Source organism: Pelobates fuscus, chromosome 10 (assembly GCF_036172605.1).
Source record: "Pelobates fuscus isolate aPelFus1 chromosome 10, aPelFus1.pri, whole genome shotgun sequence".
Taxonomy (NCBI): domain Eukaryota; kingdom Metazoa; phylum Chordata; class Amphibia; order Anura; family Pelobatidae; genus Pelobates; species Pelobates fuscus.
The window spans coordinates 141,472,159-141,493,913 of NC_086326.1; the positions used below are offsets into that span (position 1 = coordinate 141,472,159).

Sequence of the window (21,755 nt, forward strand, 5' to 3'; positions counted from 1 at the left end):
GTTCTAACATTCCGCTTCCCTCACTGCTCGGCAATCTCCGGAACTCCTCCCTCGGCAATCTCCGGAACTCCTCCCTCGGCAATCTCCGAAACCCCTCCTACCTAACTCTCCTTGAAGGTAAGTAACACAGCAAGGTCCTGGAAGGTAAGTAACACAGCCAGGTCCTGGAAGGTAAGTAACACAGCCAGGTCCTGGAAGGTAACACAGCCAGGTCCTGGAAGGTAAGTAACACAGCCAGGCCCTGGAAGGAAAGTAACACAGCCAGGTCCTCGAAGGTAAGTAACACAGACAGGCCCTGAAAGGCAAGTAACACAGCCGGGTCCTGGAAGGTAAGTAACACAGCCAGGTCCTGGAAGGTAACTTACACAGCCAGGTCCTGGAAGGTAAGTAACACAGCCAGGCCCTGGAAGGTAAGTAACACAGCCAGGTCCTGGAAGGTAACTTACACAGCCAGGTCCTGGAAGGTAAGTAACACAGCCAGGCCCAGGAAGGTAAGTAACACAGCCAGGTCCTGGAAGGAAAGTAACACAGCCAGGTCCTGGAAGGTAACTTACACAGCCAGGTCCTGGAAGGTAAGTAACACAGCCAGGTCCTGGAAGGTAAGTAACACAGCCAGGTCCTGGAAGGAAAGTAGCACAGCCAGGCCCTGGAAGGAAAGTAACACAGCCAGGACCTGGAAGGAAAGTAACACAGCCAGGTCCTGGAAGGAAAGTAACACAGCCAGGTCCTGGAAGGTAAGTAAAGCTAGTTTTACACTTTCATTATAGTTAGTGCATTCACTAAGCTTAGGACATGGGACATTTAGGGTTCATATTAGGGTTAGAGACTTGTTTATATTTAGTGATATTTCACATTAGGGGAATATCTATATATTGTGATTTCTCACACTTTATGTTAACCCTTACCCCAAGGGTTAGGGTAAGAATAGAGTGTGAGAGAGGTTAAAATAACTTACCTAACCCTAATTTGACCTCTAACATTAACCCTAAATGTCCCATGTCCTAAGCTTAGTGAATGCACTAACTATAATGATAGTGTAAAACTAGCTTTACTTACCTTCCAGGACCTGGCTGTGGAGGAGTAGCAGGAGTGCTAGCAGGCATGTGCAGCACAGGATCCAGCTGATTTCCCTCACAGGAAGTAACGAGAGTAGGGGATTTTGATGTAACACCGGAACTCCTCCTACCTCGGCAATCTCCGGAACTCCTCACTCAGCAATCTCCGGAACTCCTCCTACCTAGGCAATCTCCGGAACTCTTCCCTCGGCAATCTCCGGAGCTCCTCCTCCGTCGGGATCCCTGGGTCTGGAAAGGCTGCTCGGCGTGGTAGGTCCTGGAAGGTAGGTAAAATCACGCTCAGATTATAATTAGGGGCTTCACTGCAGCACTGGGATGTATAGGGTTAAAATTAGTTTAGGAACTAATTTAGCCTCTCTCAATTCTGATTATAAGCGTAGAAGTAAGGAGAAAACTGTAAGTTAAAAAAACGACTCCCCAAACCTAACCCTAATTTTAACTCTCACCTTAACCCTAAATGTCCTAAATGGCTGCATTCAAATATAAACTGAGTGTGGCAGTAACTCTACTTACCTTGCAGGACCTCGACGAACAGCCTTTTCAGACCCAGCGATCCCGAAGAAAGAGTTGTGATGACGAGGGAGGAGGAGTTCCGATGACGATGGAGGAGGAGTTCCGATGACAAGGGTGGAGGAGTTCCGATGACGAGGGAGGAGGAGTGCCAATGATGAGGGAGGAGGTGCTCTGATGATTGTAAGGGGCAACACATTCTGATAGGAAACTGAATGTGCCTGTACACCGGCCACCTTCATAGGCTGAGGTTGCAGACAGTGTGAACACGGCAGAGCCGGTCCGACGTCCGTGCAGGGTTCCCCAGGTCATGCACACATTTGCAGCTCCTGTACACGTAAACTAGTCCTCTGCAGCAAGCGTTTATCTGCTTGTGTGTGGACCGCATAGGCAGCTTTCTAATTAGGCGAGTTAGGTGGCTGGCTAATGCCTCACAATGACTGGGACCTAACGACTCCTAATTCACCTTGAGGCAGGCTGATCTGTTGATCCACGGCTGTGACCGAGGTCCGACAGCAGGAGGGGGCTCAGCAGTCCAATGTGCCACCAGGTGCAGGGCCCCTCCATTCATTGCCCTAGGGCAGGGAGCGCCCAGCACAGCCTCCAGGCTGCAGCTCCACTGGGTACAGAGCTGCAGACTATATTGTAGAGGTCTTGCGACCTTGGCCAATCAGTGTTGTCGTGGGTTACCATGGCATTGCTCTGACACTTCAAATGCCAGGACTCATGAGACCTCTACCGCATAGTCTGTCTGCAATCGGTGCAGCTGCAGACTAGATAGCAAGGCAACTTGGATCACCAGGGAGGGAGACCACTGCACCACCAGGGAATCAATTACTGGATTAAAAAAATATTTCAGTGTTGGGGGGCTGGTCACTAAAACACAGCCTCCCCGCACGCTGTCACCACCCTCGAACACACACGGTCACTCCTCCACACAAACTGTCATTCCCCACCAACCCTGTCACCCCTCCTTACTAAGCCACACTTGCAGGGACACTATAGGCACCCAGACCACTTAAGCTCAAGTGGTTTGGGTGCATATTTCCAGGTCACTTAACCCGCAAAGGTAATAATTGCAGTTTTTAAGAAAATGCAATAATTTCCTGCTAGAGTTAACTCCACCACTAGTGGCTGTCTACCATGCAGCCACTAGAGGGTCTTTCAGGTTGTTAGGCGTCATTTGGTCGAATATTTGATGCTGGACGTCCTCACACTATGCATGATGTCCAGCGTCACCCGAAACCACATAATAAAGCATTATAAATGCATTCCTATGGGAGAATCTCTAATGCGAGCATGGCTATAGCCACGCAAGTGCATTAGGTCTTCCCCACCGACACAGGCAGGGGAGGAGCAGAGGCAGAGCCCAAGCTAACCCCCGCTGGACTCAGGTAAGCCTCAGAAGGGGGCCACCAGATAGGGCGGCACTATTGGTAGCTATAGTGGTAGCTATAGTGCCAGGAAAACAATTTTGTAACTCTCACCCTCTTCAACCACACTCTTGCACTGTCACTCTCACCTCCCAAGCCTGTCATCGTCTGTCACACTTACCCCATCACATTAGCCCTTTTAATCCTGTCACACTCATCCCCCCACATTGCCACACTTACCCTGTCACATTAACCTCTCCAATCCTGTCACACTTACCTCCCCTCAACCTGTTACACTTCCTCCTCCAAACATGTCACACTCAGTCTATCACATGAACATATACTCTTCATAGGTTGGGATTGGGGACTGTGAGAACATGGTATATTCTTCATAGACTAGGGACAGTGTGAACATGATATATTCGTCGTAGACTGGGGACAGTGAGAACATGGTATATTCTTTATAGACTAGGGACAGTGTGATAATGGTATATTCTTCATAGACTAGGGACAGTAAGAACATGGTATATTCTTCGTAGACTGGGGACAGTGTGAACATGGTATATTCTTCGTAGACTAGGGACAGTAAGAACATGGTATATTCTTCATAGACTAGGGACAGTAAGAACATGGTATATTCTTCATAGACTGGGGACAGTGTGAACATGGTATATTCTTCGTAGACTAGGGACAGTGAGAACATGGTATATTCTTTATAGACTAGGGACAGTGTGATAATGGTATATTCTTCATAGACTAGGGACAGTAAGAACATGGTATATTCTTCGTAGACTGGGGACAGTGTGAACATGGTATATTCTTCGTAGACTAGGGACAGTAAGAACATGGTATATTCTTCATAGACTAGGGACAGTAAGAACATGGTATATTCTTCATAGACTGGGGACAGTGAGAACATGGTATATTCTTTATAGACTAGGGACAGTGTGATAATGGTATATTCTTCATAGACTAGGGACAGTAAGAACATGGTATATTCTTCATAGACTGGGGACAGTGAGAACATGGTATATTCTTCATAGACTGGGGACAGTGTGAACATGGTATATTCTTCATAGACTAGGGACAGTAAGAACATGGTATATTCTTCATAGACTGGGGACAGTGTGAACATGGTATATTCTTCGTAGACTAGGGACAGTGAGAACATGGTATATTCTTTATAGACTAGGGACAGTGTGATAATGGTATATTCTTCATAGACTAGGGACAGTAAGAACATGGTATATTCTTCATAGACTGGGGACAGTGAGAACATGGTATATTCTTTATAGACTAGGGACAGTGTGATAATGGTATATTCTTCATAGACTAGGGACAGTAAGAACATGGTATATTCTTCGTAGACTGGGGACAGTGTGAACATGGTATATTCTTCATAGACTAGGGACAGTAAGAACATGGTATATTCTTCATAGACTAGGGACAGTAAGAACATGGTATATTCTTCATAGACTGGGGACAGTGTGAACATGGTATATTCTTCGTAGACTAGGGACAGTGAGAACATGGTATATTCTTTATAGACTAGGGACAGTGTGATAATGGTATATTCTTCATAGACTAGGGACAGTACGAACATGGTATATTCTTCATAGACTGGGGACAGTGTGAACATGGTATATTCTTCGTAGACTAGGGACAGTGAGAACATGGTATATTCTTTATAGACTAGGGACAGTGTGATAATGATATATTCTTCATAGACTAGGGACAGTAAGAACATGGTATATTCTTCATAGACTGGGGACAGTGAGAACATGGTATATTCTTTATAGACTAGGGACAGTGTGATAATGGTATATTCTTCATAGACTAGGGACAGTAAGAACATGGTATATTCTTCGTAGACTGGGGACAGTGTGAACATGGTATATTCTTCGTAGACTAGGGACAGTAAGAACATGGTATATTCTTCATAGACTAGGGACAGTAAGAACATGGTATATTCTTCATAGACTGGGGACAGTGTGAACATGGTATATTCTTCGTAGACTAGGGACAGTGAGAACATGGTATATTCTTTATAGACTAGGGACAGTGTGATAATGGTATATTCTTCATAGACTGGGGACAGTGTGAACATGGTATATTCTTCGTAGACTGGGGACAGTAAGAACATGGTATATTCTTCATAGACTGGGGACAGTGAGAACATGGTATATTCTTCATAGACTAGGGACAGTGAGAACATGGTATATTCTTCATAGACTGGTGACAGTGAGAACATGGTATACAATATTTTATAAATAAATAAATATATGGTTGAGATGCTGGCTCCCATTTTTCCATAGATAACAAGGAAGCTGTAATAGAGATAGTGCTAAGGCTCAAGGATGAGAGTGATGGCCCCATAAAGGGTGTCACATTTTAGTATATATAAAGATAAACTCTTAATTAGATACTGAAGATGTTTTGGAATTTGATTGAAATGTTTACATAACCCAAAGTTAGCAGTTCCTACTATGTCTTATGGTAAATGTGAAGTTGACAAGAGGCAGAGCCACACGATTATCTTCTGTCAAATCTCAGAAGCCATCCCAATTGAAGGCTACGGGATTTATTAATTGCGAGATCCTCTATAGACAGTCAGTATTGAGCTTTCACGCAAGCGTAAAAAGCACTGACATGGGTCCTTGCAAGTGAAGCGCCAGCAGCCGAAGATCTCAAGGAAGAATATGGCAGTTACCATTAAGAACTGCTTCAACCAGCGAAAACTTACCATTTGCATCCCTAAACACCTGACCCTAACTGGAAAGAAATCCCATGCAAAGACCCCAGAAAGTGACAGATTCGCTTTAAAGGGCATTGTCACATGTGGGGGTTTGTATGTCTGTTTTTTATTCCTCCCTTTTTCTTCTGCCAGGTTTCTTCAGTTCCTTGCAACCTCACCTACCAGACATCACTCTCTTTACTGACATATCGAGAGTACAAAACAGGGTCTATGGAAGATTCCACAAGACCACAGGATCTAACATAGATAAAATTATTCGTATCTAAATTATGAGGCGTTCGACAAAAACTGGGGCACTCCCAGCAATGCCCCCTTGCCTTACTCTTAGTCAGTATGTCAGTTCTTTTCCACCGTTGCTCATCCAAATCTAGACTGTGACGGCTGCCGGTAGCTGTGTTGCTGGGAGAAATTCTAAACGAGAGAATCATTAAACCAGGGAGATGGCATCCATTTACCTCATAACCTACAAAATGAGTTGTAGTGGTGACGGTGCTCAGCGTGCCCCTTTTAGCTGGTGAAACGCATAATTGTATTTCCGAAGTGTTTATCTTTGCCAATAAAAACGTTTCTTTCTTTTTTTTATCTCTGAAAAGGATTGCATTAGCAGTATATTTTCGGATTACTATGCTGCTAGAATGTGCTTGTTAATAATGTTTGAAGCATTTAGTTGGATCTTAGAAGAATATATGTTGCCTTTATATCAATTAAAAAAAGTTAGCTGGACTCCGACTAAGCCATACGTACGCAAACAATAACACTCCCATGTTTACAGGTTAGTTGCATACTTTGGATGATGTGCAGTTCCTTTCTTTATCCACACATCACATGGGCACGGGTTGCCATATTATGTCATTTCTACTGTGTCTCTTCCTACCCTCCAGCTCTCACCCTGATTTATTTCTGGTATTCCCTTTCGGTTATACGTATAATACTACATGTTTGACTAAAGTAAAGACAATGGTTAATCAAAGAGTGGATTAGTAGCATAAAATGTCTGTGCCTGAGGACAAATTAGGTTTAACTCTATCTCTGAAGGGGATGGCAAAGACAAATTGACCATAGGAGACAAAGAAAGATGTAGAATGTGACATTGAGAGGGTGACAGCAGGAATATGACATTGGACAAAAAGGGGTCAGTGGCCCATGCGGCACCTACAGTGGGTGTCATTTTGCTGCTCACCTCCTCCTCAGCTTCTGCACCTTCAAATTTCTAAAAGTAGTGATTATAGCAAGCAGTGAGGGGAATTCCACCAGTCACTTTAGTATGCACTCTCCTTCCCACACTTATTAAGTGTAACCACACAGGAGGACAGGCTGTAATAGCAAGCCTGTGCTTGACCAGCCCACGTGCTGCTAAATGGTAAACAAAAAAAGAGGATAGCATTATTGTGAATGTGTGTGTAGTAGTGTGTTTGTGTGTACTAGTGTGTGAAAGTTTGTATGACGGGCAGTGTGTATTTAGTTGAATGTGTGTCTAGTAGTGTGTATTGATGTGTGTGTGTTTGTATTTCATGAATGTGTCTGGAATGCATACCTGTGTGTGTTTCTGTCTAGGAGCATGTGCGAGACATACACCCCTCTCTACCCCCCAACCCCCCCCCCCTCCATGGAAGCCTCATCCACTATCAAAAACTACAAACAGCACCCCACACAACACCATTGACATCTCACCCAACACATGCACACACAATCAGCCCCCATACTCAAACCAAATACACACACCACATACACATATATAAAATATACACAATACCACAAACAATAACACATTCAGCCCACATACAACCCACCAAAGTAGCCACAATACCCATACATCACACAGGTAGAATACTGCAAACCGCACATTAGAAAAAAATAGAAGCTTCAACTTCTTGCTTTGGCTCAGTGCTGCAAAAAGGTTGGCTACCATTGACTTAATATTGACATTTCAAAAGTGTTACTCCAACCACCATGACCACTTATGCTTTTAGAAGTGGCCATGGTAATAGAAAGGTCTGTATTTGCAGCGTTTCTGCTTGACAGATGTTTTGCCCATTTTCTGCTGAAGGCTAGTTAACTCCGCCATATGTGATTATGGCACACTTGTATTTGTAGACAGGGCTGGCGCATGAATTTATGTCTACACAGGCGAAGACTAATTTAGCTGCCCCCAAAATTCACCTTCACCTGTCTGTCTATTATTCCCCCTTTTGCCCCTCATCCCATCTTTTTTTGTTTCTTTTCCCTTTTTGCATATTGTATCCCGTTTTTTTTACTCATTTCATGTTTTTGTAACTTTATACCAACTTTTCTTGTCTCTAACTTCCTTGTATCACACTCACTCACTCAATGGCTCTTACACACACACACACACACACAGGCTCATATATAAAATCTCACTTTCTGTTTCTTATCATCGTTAAACAGGAGTACCACCAAGTATTGCTACCCAGTTGAAGCTGCCCTGAACACCTTTTTTTCCGTCACACAGCTGGAAGCAAACTAAACGGTGAATTTGTAAGTTGAGCAGGTTTACAGAGAGTGACTGGCGGGAAAGGGGTTCTCTGTGCCCATGCCAGTTACCCAGACATCTCTTCACACCTCGGGTTGGTGAGCCCTTGGGCGGCTACATATGCCACCTTATGGTAGCGCCAGTCCTGTTTGTAAATGTAGTTGAATGACCACTGAAGTCATCCATCCCACTTCAGTTAAATGATGTGGTCTGTGTGTAGTTTTGCAGAAAGGGCACGGTTTACTATGAAGGGTAAAATGTGCCTCTAGTGGCTGTCATACTGGCAGCTACATATGTGGGACGATTTCATCTCGGAAGAAGGGAGATTCTCCTATTAGAGGAACACTGCAATGTTCAAAAAACAGATGTATTTCTTTTTACCATCATAGTGTTTCTTTCTTAGTTTAGATTACTGGGGCCCTCCTCCATTGTTTACAAAGTTAAAAGAGGTTATGGTACCTGGAGCCTACTAGTGCCTCACATAGCTTCGTGTATTAAACCATTTTTGAACAGCTTAGTACTTAAAGTCGCACTACTTTAGGAATACAAAGCTGTATGACTAACACTAACGTGTTCCTCTCTTTTCCTACCCCCCCCCCCCTCCCCCCTTTCTGGCACTCAAAGGGTTTTTTCTGTCACTTACCTTATTCCAATGCTGATGTTCCTTGGTGCTTGCTTTGTCTCAACCAAAGTGATCATCGCCAACAAGAAACCTAATGTGCATGAACGGGGAACGGGGAATGTGCATTCATTTAATCAATGCTTTCCTACGGTGGCTTTCAAGATGCTGGATGTCCTCATGCAACGTCCAGCATCGTCCACGAAACCGCAGTAAGCGCCTCTTAGTTGTTGACTGGTAGGCAGCCACTAGAAGTATTTTTAACCCTCTAATATAAACAGTGCAGTTTCTCTGAAACTGCAATGTTTTAGATGCAGGGCTAAGGGGGACAGGGACACTGCACCCAGATCACTTCTGATAAAGATGAGATGAAGTGGTTTGGGTGCCTTTATTGGTCCTTTAAGTGGAAGCCTCCAGGCACCAGTCTGGCTTCCGCAACAGCAATAAGCTGAGTGTCAGACAATGCTCTTAGCCTATTACTGGCCCCCCCATAGCTAGTAAGGCTTCAGAAAATTCTGTACATTTATATTGAAACTCATTTGCCACCAGTTCCCAATCCCCTAACATCCATATACCTCTTTAGAGATGGATATCCTGCTCATTCTGTATTGCCTTTCCCGGTACTTTGCTATCTGCAAACAGAGACAGATGACTTTTGAAGGATTTTGATGTCCATATCATTAAAGAGGTACTATAGGCATGAAAATAACTATCTTAATAAAAGTAGTTTAGGTATATAAACCATGCCCCTGCAGTCTGCTTATTTTTCTGACATTTAGGAGTTAAATCACATTTGTTTCTGTTTATTCAGCCCTAGTCACATCTCCCCTTCATGTGACTGACTCAGCCTGCATGATGTTTTTGATCTAGTGTTAACTTACTTTAGAAGTTTTTTGGGGGGCTCTATAACTTTTATATAAACTTGTACAGTAAGCACCTGTGTAGAATTAGATCAAATGCTTTACCAAACTCTAAGAAGATCACAACGCCTGCAACACCAATTAACGTTTCTATTCACATCTACATAGAATGCAATTCTTGCAAACAATACAAATTATTTGACAAGCTCTGCTATACATAAAAGCATACATTTTTGATTACTTTCCTTTTGCATAATTTCCCAACCAGGGATCTTCTTAACCACCACAGAGATCCATAGCCACTGGGTTGTTGAGCTGATGACTTTTCTAGAGATTGGACTAATATCTCTGCTGACCTACCCTGCGGCTATACAGGTCAAGAGACTCCCTCTTGAAGTTTGCGCACAGACACATCTTACAATAAGACATCTTCCAATAATAATCTGACTATGACTTTAAATGTAAAACATTAACTGCAACAGTTTTACTAATCGAAAGATAGGTGTTACATTGTGGAAGCAAAAAAGGAACGCAACTGACTATATGTTCTAATTAAGATTTAGTAATGTAACAAGCAACACTATTATTAGACGGGTACAGCATTCAGAAGCACCTCAGCAAAACAGAAATCCGAAAACATCAATATATAATGTGCATTCAGAAAAACCTGCAACTTAAAATACAATTCATGATATTTTCAGTAAAGCAGTGTCACAGTATACATACATATTTAATTTCTAAAAATTACACAGCATGTTCTATACATCAGGCATGGCTACCTAAACTACGTGGTAAATCAGTAATCAGTTTGAGCAACATGAGTGATAATGCTTATTACTAAGATTTCAATGTTTGACAGTGATAGTATTGAGCTTTAACTGTATATTCACCACCAGGAACTCAGGGTGAATCTGGCTGCACCTTTTCCTGCGATATGCCACTAACATATTCAAACACTGTACATTCGAATTTACATACAAAGAGCAGCATGATACAATCACACAAAATACCATAGTATCTGCATTCTGAGAGCTGACTCATTACAAAGTCAGCTAGCGTGACCTACAAAACCATCTCTAAAATAATAATAAATTACAGCCAGTATGTGCTTGGTAGCTTGATTTATCTCCAGACATGATAGCTCTATGGATGGCCCTGGAAGTATCAGAGGACGCACCGTTCAAGGACTATCCCATAGTCAGGTATACATTTACAGATGAATTGGTCACATAGTACCTAAGTGGGTGCCACAGTCCATCGTATAGAGAAGACGACTACTGCAGAAAAGACAATTCTTCAAAGTTAACTTACTCTGGTTAAAAAGGACAAGGTAACACTTGGGGATAATAAGGCATGCCTTCTGAAAAATGTTGTAACTTTAAAACCTGGTATTAAAAGCTTTCCCTTTTTCAGGAAATGACAACACTTTCTTTAATGTGTGACTTTTTCTGGTGTTTAACAAGGTATGAGGAACGGGTAAAACCTTTCCCACAATCTGCACAGGAAAATAGCCTTGTATGAATTCGTCGATGTTCAGTAAGACCGGATTTAAGAGTAAAACATTTCCCACAATCAGAACATGAGAACGGTTTTTCCCCTGTGTGAATCATCTCATGTTTAGCAAGATCTGATTTATCAGTAAAACATTTCCCGCACTCAGCACAAGAAAACGGTTTCTCTCCTGTGTGAGTTATCTGATGCCTTAGAAGATGCGAGGAACGGTTAAAACATTTCCCACAGTCACGACAAGCATACGGTTTCTCTCCTCTATGAGTCTTCTGATGCATAACAAGATAGGAGGAACAAGTAAAACATTTTCCACATTCTGGACAGGAGTATGGCCTCACACCTGTGTGAATCCTCTGATGTGTAAGAAGATTTGATATATTGGTAAAGCATTTCCCACATTCTGAACAAGAAAATGGTTTCTCTCCTGTGTGAGTGCTCTGATGCCTAAGAAGATATGCAGAACGAGTAAAACATTTCCCACATTCTGCACAGGAGTGTATTTTGTCACCTGTGTGGATCCTCTGATGTTCAACAAGGCTAGACTTGAAACTAAAACCTTTTCCACATTCAGTGCAAGAAAATGGTTTTGCTTCTATGTGAATCATCTGATGCATTACTAGATGTGAGGAACAGGTAAAACATTTCCCACATTCAGAACATGAAAATGGTTTTTCCCCTGTGTGAATCCTCTGATGCTTTAGAAGATATGAGGAACGGGCAAAGCATTTTCCACACTCAGCACATGAATGTACTTTTTCTCCTGTATGAATTATCTGATGTTCAAATAGGCCCGATTTAAGTGTAAAACATTTCCCACACTCAGAACATGAAAATGGTTTCTGTCCCGAGTGGGTAGCCTGATGTCTATCAAGATTTGATTTACTATTAAAACATTTTCCACAATCAGAGCATGAGAATGGCTTCTGTCCAGTGTGTGTCCTCTGATGTCTTTCAAGACTTGATTTATTATTAAACCATTTATCACACTCAAAACATGAGAATGGTTTCTCTCCGGTGTGAATTCTCTGATGCTGAATTAGATGTGAGGAACTTGTAAACAATTTCCCACAGTCAGAACATGAATGCACTTTCTCTCCTGTATGAATTCTTTGATGTTTTACCAAACTTGACCTACAGTGAAAACTTTTCTCACAGTCTGAACATGAAAATGGTTTAGTAAGTTGCCTTTTGGAAGAGATGTTTTTCTGAAATGAAGTTTTTTCCTCTTTTTCTTTGTTGTCTGTATGAGTAGATGTATGTTCTTTTGGAGTGTAAATGTCAGTGTATGTGAGATTCCCTTCCTCACAAGAAGAAGATCCCTCTTTAATATGATATTCTGGCTGCGTATTTAATATGGGGTCACAAGTGTCTGTCAGATTTCGGTCTTCATCGGAGGCTGATTCCTCTTTAATATAAGTAGGTGTATATGATGTCTGTATATGTTCTGAGGGAGTATAAAAATCATCTGTGAGATCATCTTCACACAAGGTGGATTCTTCCTTAACATGGGCAAATGTATGCTCTGTGGGTGAATAAATTTCAGTGTCTGTAAGATCGCCATCGTCCGAGGCCGATTCTTCCTTAATTTGAAAACATATGTATTCAGTCTCTGTAGCCGATTCGGCAAGGTTTCCTTCTTCAGGCAAGGCAGATTCCTTTCCCATCCTAGTTACAGATGTGCTTTGTTTTTTCACTGGTTTGATTAGCGGTGAGTAATTTGAATCCTTGAGTTCAGTTTTATCATCATAAGCACAATCTGGTAACGTATCAGGGATATGAAATCCTTCTTGCATAGTTCTTATGGATCCACCTATAAAAAATAAATACAGTAGATAAGTTTATTCAATTCTTAGCGTTTTTAATGTAAAAACTTAGCATATTTTTGTTTATACAGAATAAATAGGATATAGAAATTTACAAAACAAAATATCTAAATTGTTAGTGCTATGGATCATAACTGAATAATGTAGGTTTTATTCCTTATCATGGCTAAAGACAAAGACTTGCAGCTGAATTTGAACATTCTCATGAAATAATATGCTAATTAAAGGGTTACTCCAGCGTCCAAGACCAACTTCACTTTTAGAAGTTGTAATGTAACAAGCAATCTATATGTACAGCTTGAAATGCTGCCTATATAAAAGAAATATGCAATAAGACTGCAATAAATAAATTAAGTTAACAAACCAACATAAAAGTATAACACGTGAAAAAATATAGCAAAGGAGTCAATATATTGCAATATGCATTAAATCAAAGCTCAAATGTTTCACTCACTGTTAGTTTTAAAGGATCACTATAGGGTCAGGAACACAAACATGTATTCCTAACCCTATAGTGTTAACACCACCATCTAGCCCCTCTGCCCCCTCATGCCTCCATAAAAATAGCAAAATCTTACTGTATTCAAGCCAGAAGCTGAAACTCTGCATGCTGTTAGACTCAAAAAACAAAACAAAAAAAACAAGCAGTCTGCTGACATCATCAGAAGTGGTGGCCTGATCCAATCACAGTGCTTCCCCATAGGATTGGCTGAGACTGACAGGGGAAGAGCCAGCATGATTCAAACACAGGCCTGGCCAATCAGCATCTCCTCATAGAGATGAATTGAATCAATGAATCTCTATGAGGAAAGTTCAGTGTCTGCATGCAGAGGGAGGAGACACTGAATGTTTGGATGCATTGTAGGCAGCCATGACCCAGGAAGGATCTCTAACAGCCATCTAAGGAGTGGCCAGTGAAGTTATCACTAGGCTGTAATGTAAACACTGCATTTTCTCTGAAAAGACAGTGTTTACAGCAAAAAGCCTGAAGGTCATGATTCTACTCACCAGAACAAATCCAATAAGCTTTAGTTGTTCTTGTGACTATAGTGTCTCTTAACCCCTTAAGGACACGGCATGTGTGACCTGTCATGATTCCCTTTAATTCCAGAAGTTTGGTCCTTAAGGGGTTAAAGTTACTTCAGTTGTGATTGGGGAAACACAGCAGCTCAGTTAGAAGAGTAGCTAAATAACTGATAAACAATGCCGTGAGGACCACAGTATAATAAATAAAATAAATCAGCCGCTGAATGGCAGCAGGATGCCATTCTGTTGTCACAATCTGCACTTCCACTTGGCTGCATTCAAATTGTCTGCTGGAATAAGGCAGAATTTATTTCGCTACTCATAAACAGACCAAATTGAGAGGGCTAGTGATATGAGGAGAAAGCAGCTGCAAGTGACAGAGGTAAGTATAAGGTGGAGAGAAAAAGAAATGCAAGTAGCAAGGTTAAGATGAGGGTCAGCCAGTAACATGTAGATATCTACCAAAATAGGTATGGAGTAGCTCTAAACATATATCCCTCCCCTGTCCCTTCAAACTCCACCCCCTCCAGTTTTCCTAAGTACCTTCTTTTATTAGGTAAGGACAATTGCCAAATTTGTAATTATTAATAATTTAATGTAGTTTTCTTATCTTATTACCTCATTTGGATTCCACATATATATATATATATATCATCCTGCAACGTGTCACTGCTTGCCTTTCTTCCATCTCTGACTGGATGTCCTCCCGCTTTCTGAAACTTAATCTCTCTAAAACTGATCTCCTTGTCTTTCCTCCTCCTAATGCTGATCCTCCTCTTTCGCTCTCCCTTCAAGTTAATGGTATCCACTGTAGCGGAGAGCTGATATCCCACAGCTATTCTCCACTTAAGATCCCAGTGAGGCTCAGGAACAAGTATTATAGATCCATAGAGTAGTAATTCCAGCGGGCAAAATAATCCAACAATATCACAACAGCACTCCCAATAACTGGACGACACACAGCATCAGGAGGAGAACTGAACCTTTAATTACACAGCTTGCTTATAAAGGGTTCTCCCTTGCAAGGGAGGGATTTACAGTAATTAGTACAATAGCCAATAGTACAGTAGTTACCTCCCATACCTCTCCTCCCCTCAGTGTGACACATAATCCACTTATAACTTATACACTTTTACCCCAATTCTGGATGTACCCCAAAACAGCCTGGTACAGTTATCTAATTGGCACCCCCTGGTAGCCCTGATCTGGGTGACTAACATATCCAAAATTCACCCAGATCGGACCAGGGGTCCGGGAGTTAGGTGGAGGGTGTAATTTGACCGACCGCACACGAGGTGGTATCCGAAAAGGGTTCCATGCATTTTGGCCCTGCGGTCTGTCTTGGTTCGGGAGATAAAATACATCTAAAATACTGCCATCCACGATTAACTTTCCCTTCTTACGAATCCCCTCGTTCGGTACTTTAAAACTACCGAACGGGGGTTTGAGCAACCCTCCCGTTCGGGAGTTATGCAGCTCTGGAGGTCTCAGCGGTGTTCGGGTAATCGAGTGTCCGATTTGAGTTCCAGACACTCGACGACCAAACACCGCTGAGATTTGCGTAAGATGGCCGCCGCCACGTGTTCGTATACCGAACGGCAGCCACCCAGATACATCCATAAAGTGCCTATTAACTTGCGGTCAGAGAAGTGTGAGCGCTTAATAGGCGACACACTTCTCTCCGGGGTGGTCCATTAGTTCGGTAGTTCCCATTCGTATAGAGTACGGATGGAAACTACCGAGTAACATACGAATAAATACAGCACGTTAACCTTAGCAATGGGAAAAACACACGAATTACAATTTCACCACAATCTGTCAGGACAGCCACTGCTACATCCACATAAGTCCATCCTCGCAAGCACGCGGTCTTGACGTCATACTTGATTCTGGCCTCACATTTGAGCCTCACATCCAGTATGTTGCCAAATCCTGTAGATTCCATCTTAAAAACATAGCCCGCATCTGCCCCTTTCTTACGCAAGATGCTACCAAGGAGCTTGTCCATGCTGTAGTAATTTCCCACATGGATTATTGTAACCCTTTCCTAATCGGTCTTCCCAAAAGCCATATTGCCCCCAGACTGATTTTCCTCTTTAGTCTGTCCTCTCACACCTCACCCCTCTGTCAGTCCTTATGATATAGATTATTTTAAGCAAACAAATATGTTTGAATGTCTATCTGTTCCTGTCCAAATCTGAGATGATTAAATTGCGTATACGCAGAAGTAAATTCACACTGACACATGGAGTTCAGGTTAAAAGAACTTCGAGAAAATGTAATGGCATCTGGTTAAAAAGCGGGCTCGCAGACGCTTATAAGAGCAATATTACATCATCATAGAATAGCAAGATAACAACAAATAAACATTATTAATTGGTCATGTGTTAAGTGGTAAGTTAAATGCCCTCCCATCTATATTATTAATTGGTTTAGGGGTTAAGTGGCTAGTTGGGCATCCTCCCATCATGGGATGTCGTCATCTTTGACACGGGAGTGGACATAAGATTCAAGCGCCATTGTTGTTTAGCACGAGGCTCGCTCGATGGGAGGGGGGATCTGGCAGCCAGCCATTTTGAGTACTTGGCACCTTTTAGCTTCAAGGTTAGTTTCTCAGGCTTAGTGAATACACATTTCATTAGTGCAGTTTCTCATGATCTAACTATGGTATACTTTGTTTCATATTACAGGAACTTGACAATTCCGGTGTTAGTCATATCCTTCTAGAAAATACATTCTCTTTCTAATATTCTAAATGCTGTTAGGAAAATCTGTCATATAATGAAGTTAATGGAGTTAATGGGAAATTTAATAAGGGTTTTAATAATTCTATAACAGTTACATTGGCTTCCTGTATCCTATAGGAGTCAATTCAAAGGGAAAACCCATACCTATAAAGCACTGAACAATTCTAAGCCCTCTTATATCTCTTCACAGACCCATAGGTATACCCCTTCTCGGTCTCCGCTCTGCCCGTGACCTTCTCCTGTCTGCTGCTCGCACCCATAAGGCCAACTCACGCTTGCAGGACTTCTTGCGGGCGGCTCCTTTCCTATGGAATAGTCTGCCTACCACCATCAGACTCTCCCCTAGTCTTCAATCGTTTAAGAAGTGCCTTAAAAGCCATTTCTTTAGAAAAGCTTATGGCTTTCCAGAGTAACCTCTACCTCACATACCTGTCTCTTGCTCTCTCCTAAAGGGCAGCACTTTACTCCCTGCTTCACTCCCAATTTGTTTGATTGCTATTTCCTGTCCTAATGTGTTTTACACCCCACCTCCTGTAGACTGTAAGCTCGTTTGAGCATGGTCCTCTTCAACCTATGTTTTCTGTAAGTTTTCTTGTAATTGTCCTATTTATAGTTAAATCCCCCCTCTCATAATATTGTAAAGCGCTACGGAATATGTTGGCACTATATAAATAGCAATAATAATAATAATTTAGATCTTAATCCACTCCAATATCGTCATGAATTAACTCAATTGAATTTATGAGTGCAACCACTGGATGGATATTTTGATCTTGAATATTTGACAAAGCTCTTCAAAAGAGAAAAAGTGTGATGCTAAAATAAGCGCTAATTATACATTTAGCATGGATACAGGGCTATTTACTTTTTTTTCCCCCCCATGTCGTAGGGCATACAGGGGGAATAATAATATCCAAGAAGAACAGCAAAGAAAAAGTGTGCCTCCTTAATGGTATGATGCAAATCTCCTGATATTAAATGGATGTCAAATGTAAAATATTCAAAACCAACGGGAGAACTCACTGTTGCAATGCGCGGACTTAATGAAAGGAAGTAAGAACTATGGAAATCTATGCTAAGGTTTAAATAGGACAGCCTGGCATTAACCTCAAACCTGAGATAAAAAAAAATGTTCCAGCAGCAAACCTAACTATAACTACTAGTCTGACCACAGCAATAACGTGTTTTCACTTAATGAAAGTTCTAACAGTTTCTTACCAAAGGACTTGGGTTCATAATTCTGATTAGCCTCCATTATCAAATTAATTTAAAGATTCTCATTCTCGTCAGTTTCTTAACTCAAACGGCACCTAAAATAGAAAATTATAAAATCGTGGACTTTTCAAAAATAATCAAAACACCAACTGAACTGTGGTACTTGGACTATAACTCCCATGCAAGCCTTTTTATTATTTCAAACCATGCCTTGCTTTATCTATCATGGTTTACCCCGTGCCCTTATTGCCTTACCATTTGCTGCTTCCCACCCTCCTCTTTTGAATTTAAACATGGATAAGTACAAACTCTTTGTATACACTGTGAAAAATAACAGGAAAAATAATGGAAAAAAAAATAGATCCTCACCCTTTAAGTTCAAGTTTCTGCAGTGAACTCTTAACAAACCAAAACCAGTGAAAGCACTTCTGGTTTATCATATAAACCATAGTACAGTAGGATCTTGCGCTGTAAGTGTGGTTTATGCATTAAAACAAACTCTGTGGGGGGCGGGGCCTGATCTCCAACATGGCTGGACGTGTTTGCCTGTAGCTCCTCACGATTTGAGCCACAAACACATGGAAAAACAGCATAAATCCTGCAAAAACTAAAAGCATAACAAGTTTTTTTATCTCTAAAATGGAAATACCACAGCCAAGCAAATTGTGGGGAGCCTGGGTCGAACGGACCGCGAGACGGCACGTCTAAGGCCTACTGCAGCTGAGGGACCACCGGTGGTGAGACGCGGCCGATCTCCCACCGGGAGGCACACAACACACCGCTCAGAGCTCCGTTATACCCCCCCCCCCCCTTTGGACCGGTGGGGGTTATCCCGGTCCCCACAGGGCCAGCTCAACCTGTTCCACATAGCCTGAAAAACAAAAAACCTGTGAGCCACGCGGCTCACCTAAGATGGCCGCCACCCCGAAATCCCTCTGCGACCAAACAAGCCTGATGGGACAGAGCTGGAGAGAGGCCTTCAACGTAAGGTTCGAGGCGATCTGCCAGGCCTTCTAGGACCAACTCGCCAAGCGGAGACCCACTCACACCCCTATCGAAATGGCAACTGTAAGTAAAGCAGCCACCGCTACCTGTCCCTTTTCCGGGCCGGGGCCCAACCGGAGACTCCTCCGCACCATAGTCCACTGACCCGAGGGGCAAACCACTACCCGGAAACCCCGGGAATTCACGATCCCGCTGCTGGGAGAAAGGGGATCCATGGACTGGGAGCACTGGCTCCCTCTACAGCCCAGAGCCGAAGAGACAGAGCCCTGACACATGGCGCTCAGCCAACACCTGGCTTGCCGCACACACAGCACTGCCCGACCAACCTAAAGCCGGAGAGGGGGATTGAAAAGAGCACGCAGCACCCACATGGCCGGCGCCCCGGAAGGGAGCTGCACCCCAAACAAGACCAACACCAGCGGCAGCCGCACACTCAGCGTGGGAATACGCAGCCTCATGTTGGCTACTGCGAACACAAGCGGGTCAGCACCTGGTACCAGAACAGACTCATACCACCCAAGGACACTAGCCTGCCACAGATAGGCATCGGCTGAATTGCCTCTCACAGGTCCCATGGGGTCCAGCTTCATGCCCAGGTTTCGAGGAACACAGAATCGCTGCCCCACTTTAAGCACTAATGTTACCAGCCTAGCTCCCTAGGGGCTATATTATGATATTTTGTTTGACTCTAGCCTGCATTCTGTCTAGCAATATAACACATTGATATCTTGCATATTGTTCTACTTACCACCCATGGCGTACACACAAAGTTAACGGTTTCCTGTTATACGCACTAAGCAGGACCTCATACTGATAAACTCATATAAGCATTCACAGGCAGTTTTAGCATCACCCTGTTTTAGCTACAAAAAGTCAAGCCTGTTTCTCTTGCATTATCACCATTTATTTCTCATTATGTTTCAACTGTTCGTTACATTACTGCTTGTGACAGCTATTGTGGCTGAACAAGCCTATTGTTATACCATGCACAACAAAAATAAAAAATTAAAAAACAAAACAAAAAACTCTGTGCAAAATACAGCTTGTCTGATATAAAGAATAATCCCCAATTAAGCCATAATTATAACTTGGCTATGCTATCCCAAGTCTGGCTATTGAGACTTTAATTCATTACAATTGAGCATTTAGTGAGCAATCCTCTGCACACAGTGAAATCAATGTTTGTCTTTATTACAGATTAATTAATTAATTAAGCTGTGATAACGCATTATTTCTCCCTGTGACATCCTGTGACACTGCCCACTGGGTTTCACTGTGAGGGGGAGATGGTAAGGGTCACAACATCCCCAGCCTCCCCCTCTATGGCCAGTCTGTCCCCGGGCACAGCATTGTTTACCTGCCCCCCCTCTATGGCCAGTCTGTCCCCGGGCACAGCATTGTTTACCTGCCCCCCCTCTATGGCCAGTCTGTCCCCGGGCACAGCATTGTTTACCTGCCCCCCCTCTATGGCCAGTCTGTCCCCGGGCACAGCATTGTTTACCTGCCCCCCCTCTATGGCCAGTCTGTCCCCGGGCACAGCATTGTTTACCTGCCCCCCTCTATGGCCAGTCTGTCCCTGGGCACAGCATTGTTTACCTGCCCCCCCCTCTATGGCCAGTCTGTCCCCGGGCACAGCATTGTTTACCTGCCCCCCCTCTATGGCCAGTCTGTCCCTGGGCACAGCATTGTTTACCTGCCCCCCTGTTACCGCTAGCTGCCGCCATTCCCATGGGAGGCTGTGGATAATGTCAGACTGCCTCTGGCCGAACCAACACTCACACGAACTGCGCTTCATTCTGACGTCATAACGGAATACGGCCGCTAGGGATGACGTATGATGGGGGCATAGAGGTCTCAGCAGCCATTTTAGATTCGGGTAAACCGATTTTCCAGAATTATTATACTGACTGAGCCACTGGCAGAGGGCAAACTGAGCGATTTTATACACAGTGAAAGCCCAGTCTACATCTAACATAAACTGTATAATAACCTGTATCTATGGAGACACTGGGTGTATAATAACCTGTATCTATGGAGACACTGGGTGTATAATAACCTGTATCTATGGAGACACTGGGTGTATAATAACCTGTATCTATGGAGACACTGGGTGTATAATAACCTGTATCCATGGAGACACTGAGTGTATAATAACCTGTATCCATGGAGTTACTGAGTGTATAATAACCTGTATCCATGGTGACACAGAGTGTATAATAACCTGTATCCATGGAGACACTGAGTGTATAATAACCTGTATCCATGGTGACACAGACTGTATGATAACCTGCATACATGGAGACACAGACTGTATAATAACCTGTATCTATGGAGACACTGGGTGTATAATAACCTGTATCTATGGAGACACTGGGTGTATAATAACCTGTATCTATGGAGACACTGAGTGTATAATAACCTGTATCCATGGTGACACAGAGTGTATAATAACCTGTATCCATGGGGACACAGACTGTATGATAACCTGTATCCATGGAGACACAGAGTGTATAATGACCTGTATCCATGGTGACACAGAGTGTATAATAACCTGTATCCATGGTGACACAGACTGTATGATAACCTGCATCCATGGAGACACATAGTGTATGATAACCTGTGTCCATGGAGACACAGAGTGTATAATAACCTGTGTCCATGGAGACACAGAGTGTATAATAACCTGTATCCATGGGGACACAGACTGTATGATAACCTGTATCCATGGAGACACAGAGTGTATAAT

At 42.8% G+C, this 21,755-nt stretch overlaps 1 protein-coding gene across 2 annotated transcripts; it reads right to left on the reverse strand.

Moving 5' to 3' along the window:
- Positions 1-11,075: 11,075 nt before the first annotated feature.
- On the reverse strand, positions 11,076-20,799 carry LOC134574552 (gastrula zinc finger protein XlCGF26.1-like). Of its 2 annotated transcripts, none has more exons than XM_063433674.1 (2): positions 20,703-20,799; positions 11,076-13,003 (listed from the first exon to the last, which is right to left on the reverse strand). In XM_063433674.1, exons 1-2 carry the CDS (start codon positions 20,737-20,739, stop codon positions 11,094-11,096), a joined length of 1,947 nt encoding a protein of 648 aa, XP_063289744.1. In that variant the 5' UTR covers positions 20,740-20,799; the 3' UTR covers positions 11,076-11,093. The 2 variants fall into 2 exon arrangements, with proteins under 2 accessions (XP_063289744.1, XP_063289743.1); XM_063433673.1 differs by lacking the exon at positions 20,703-20,799 and adding an exon at positions 18,008-18,095.
- Between the last annotated feature and the right edge of the window lie 956 nt (positions 20,800-21,755).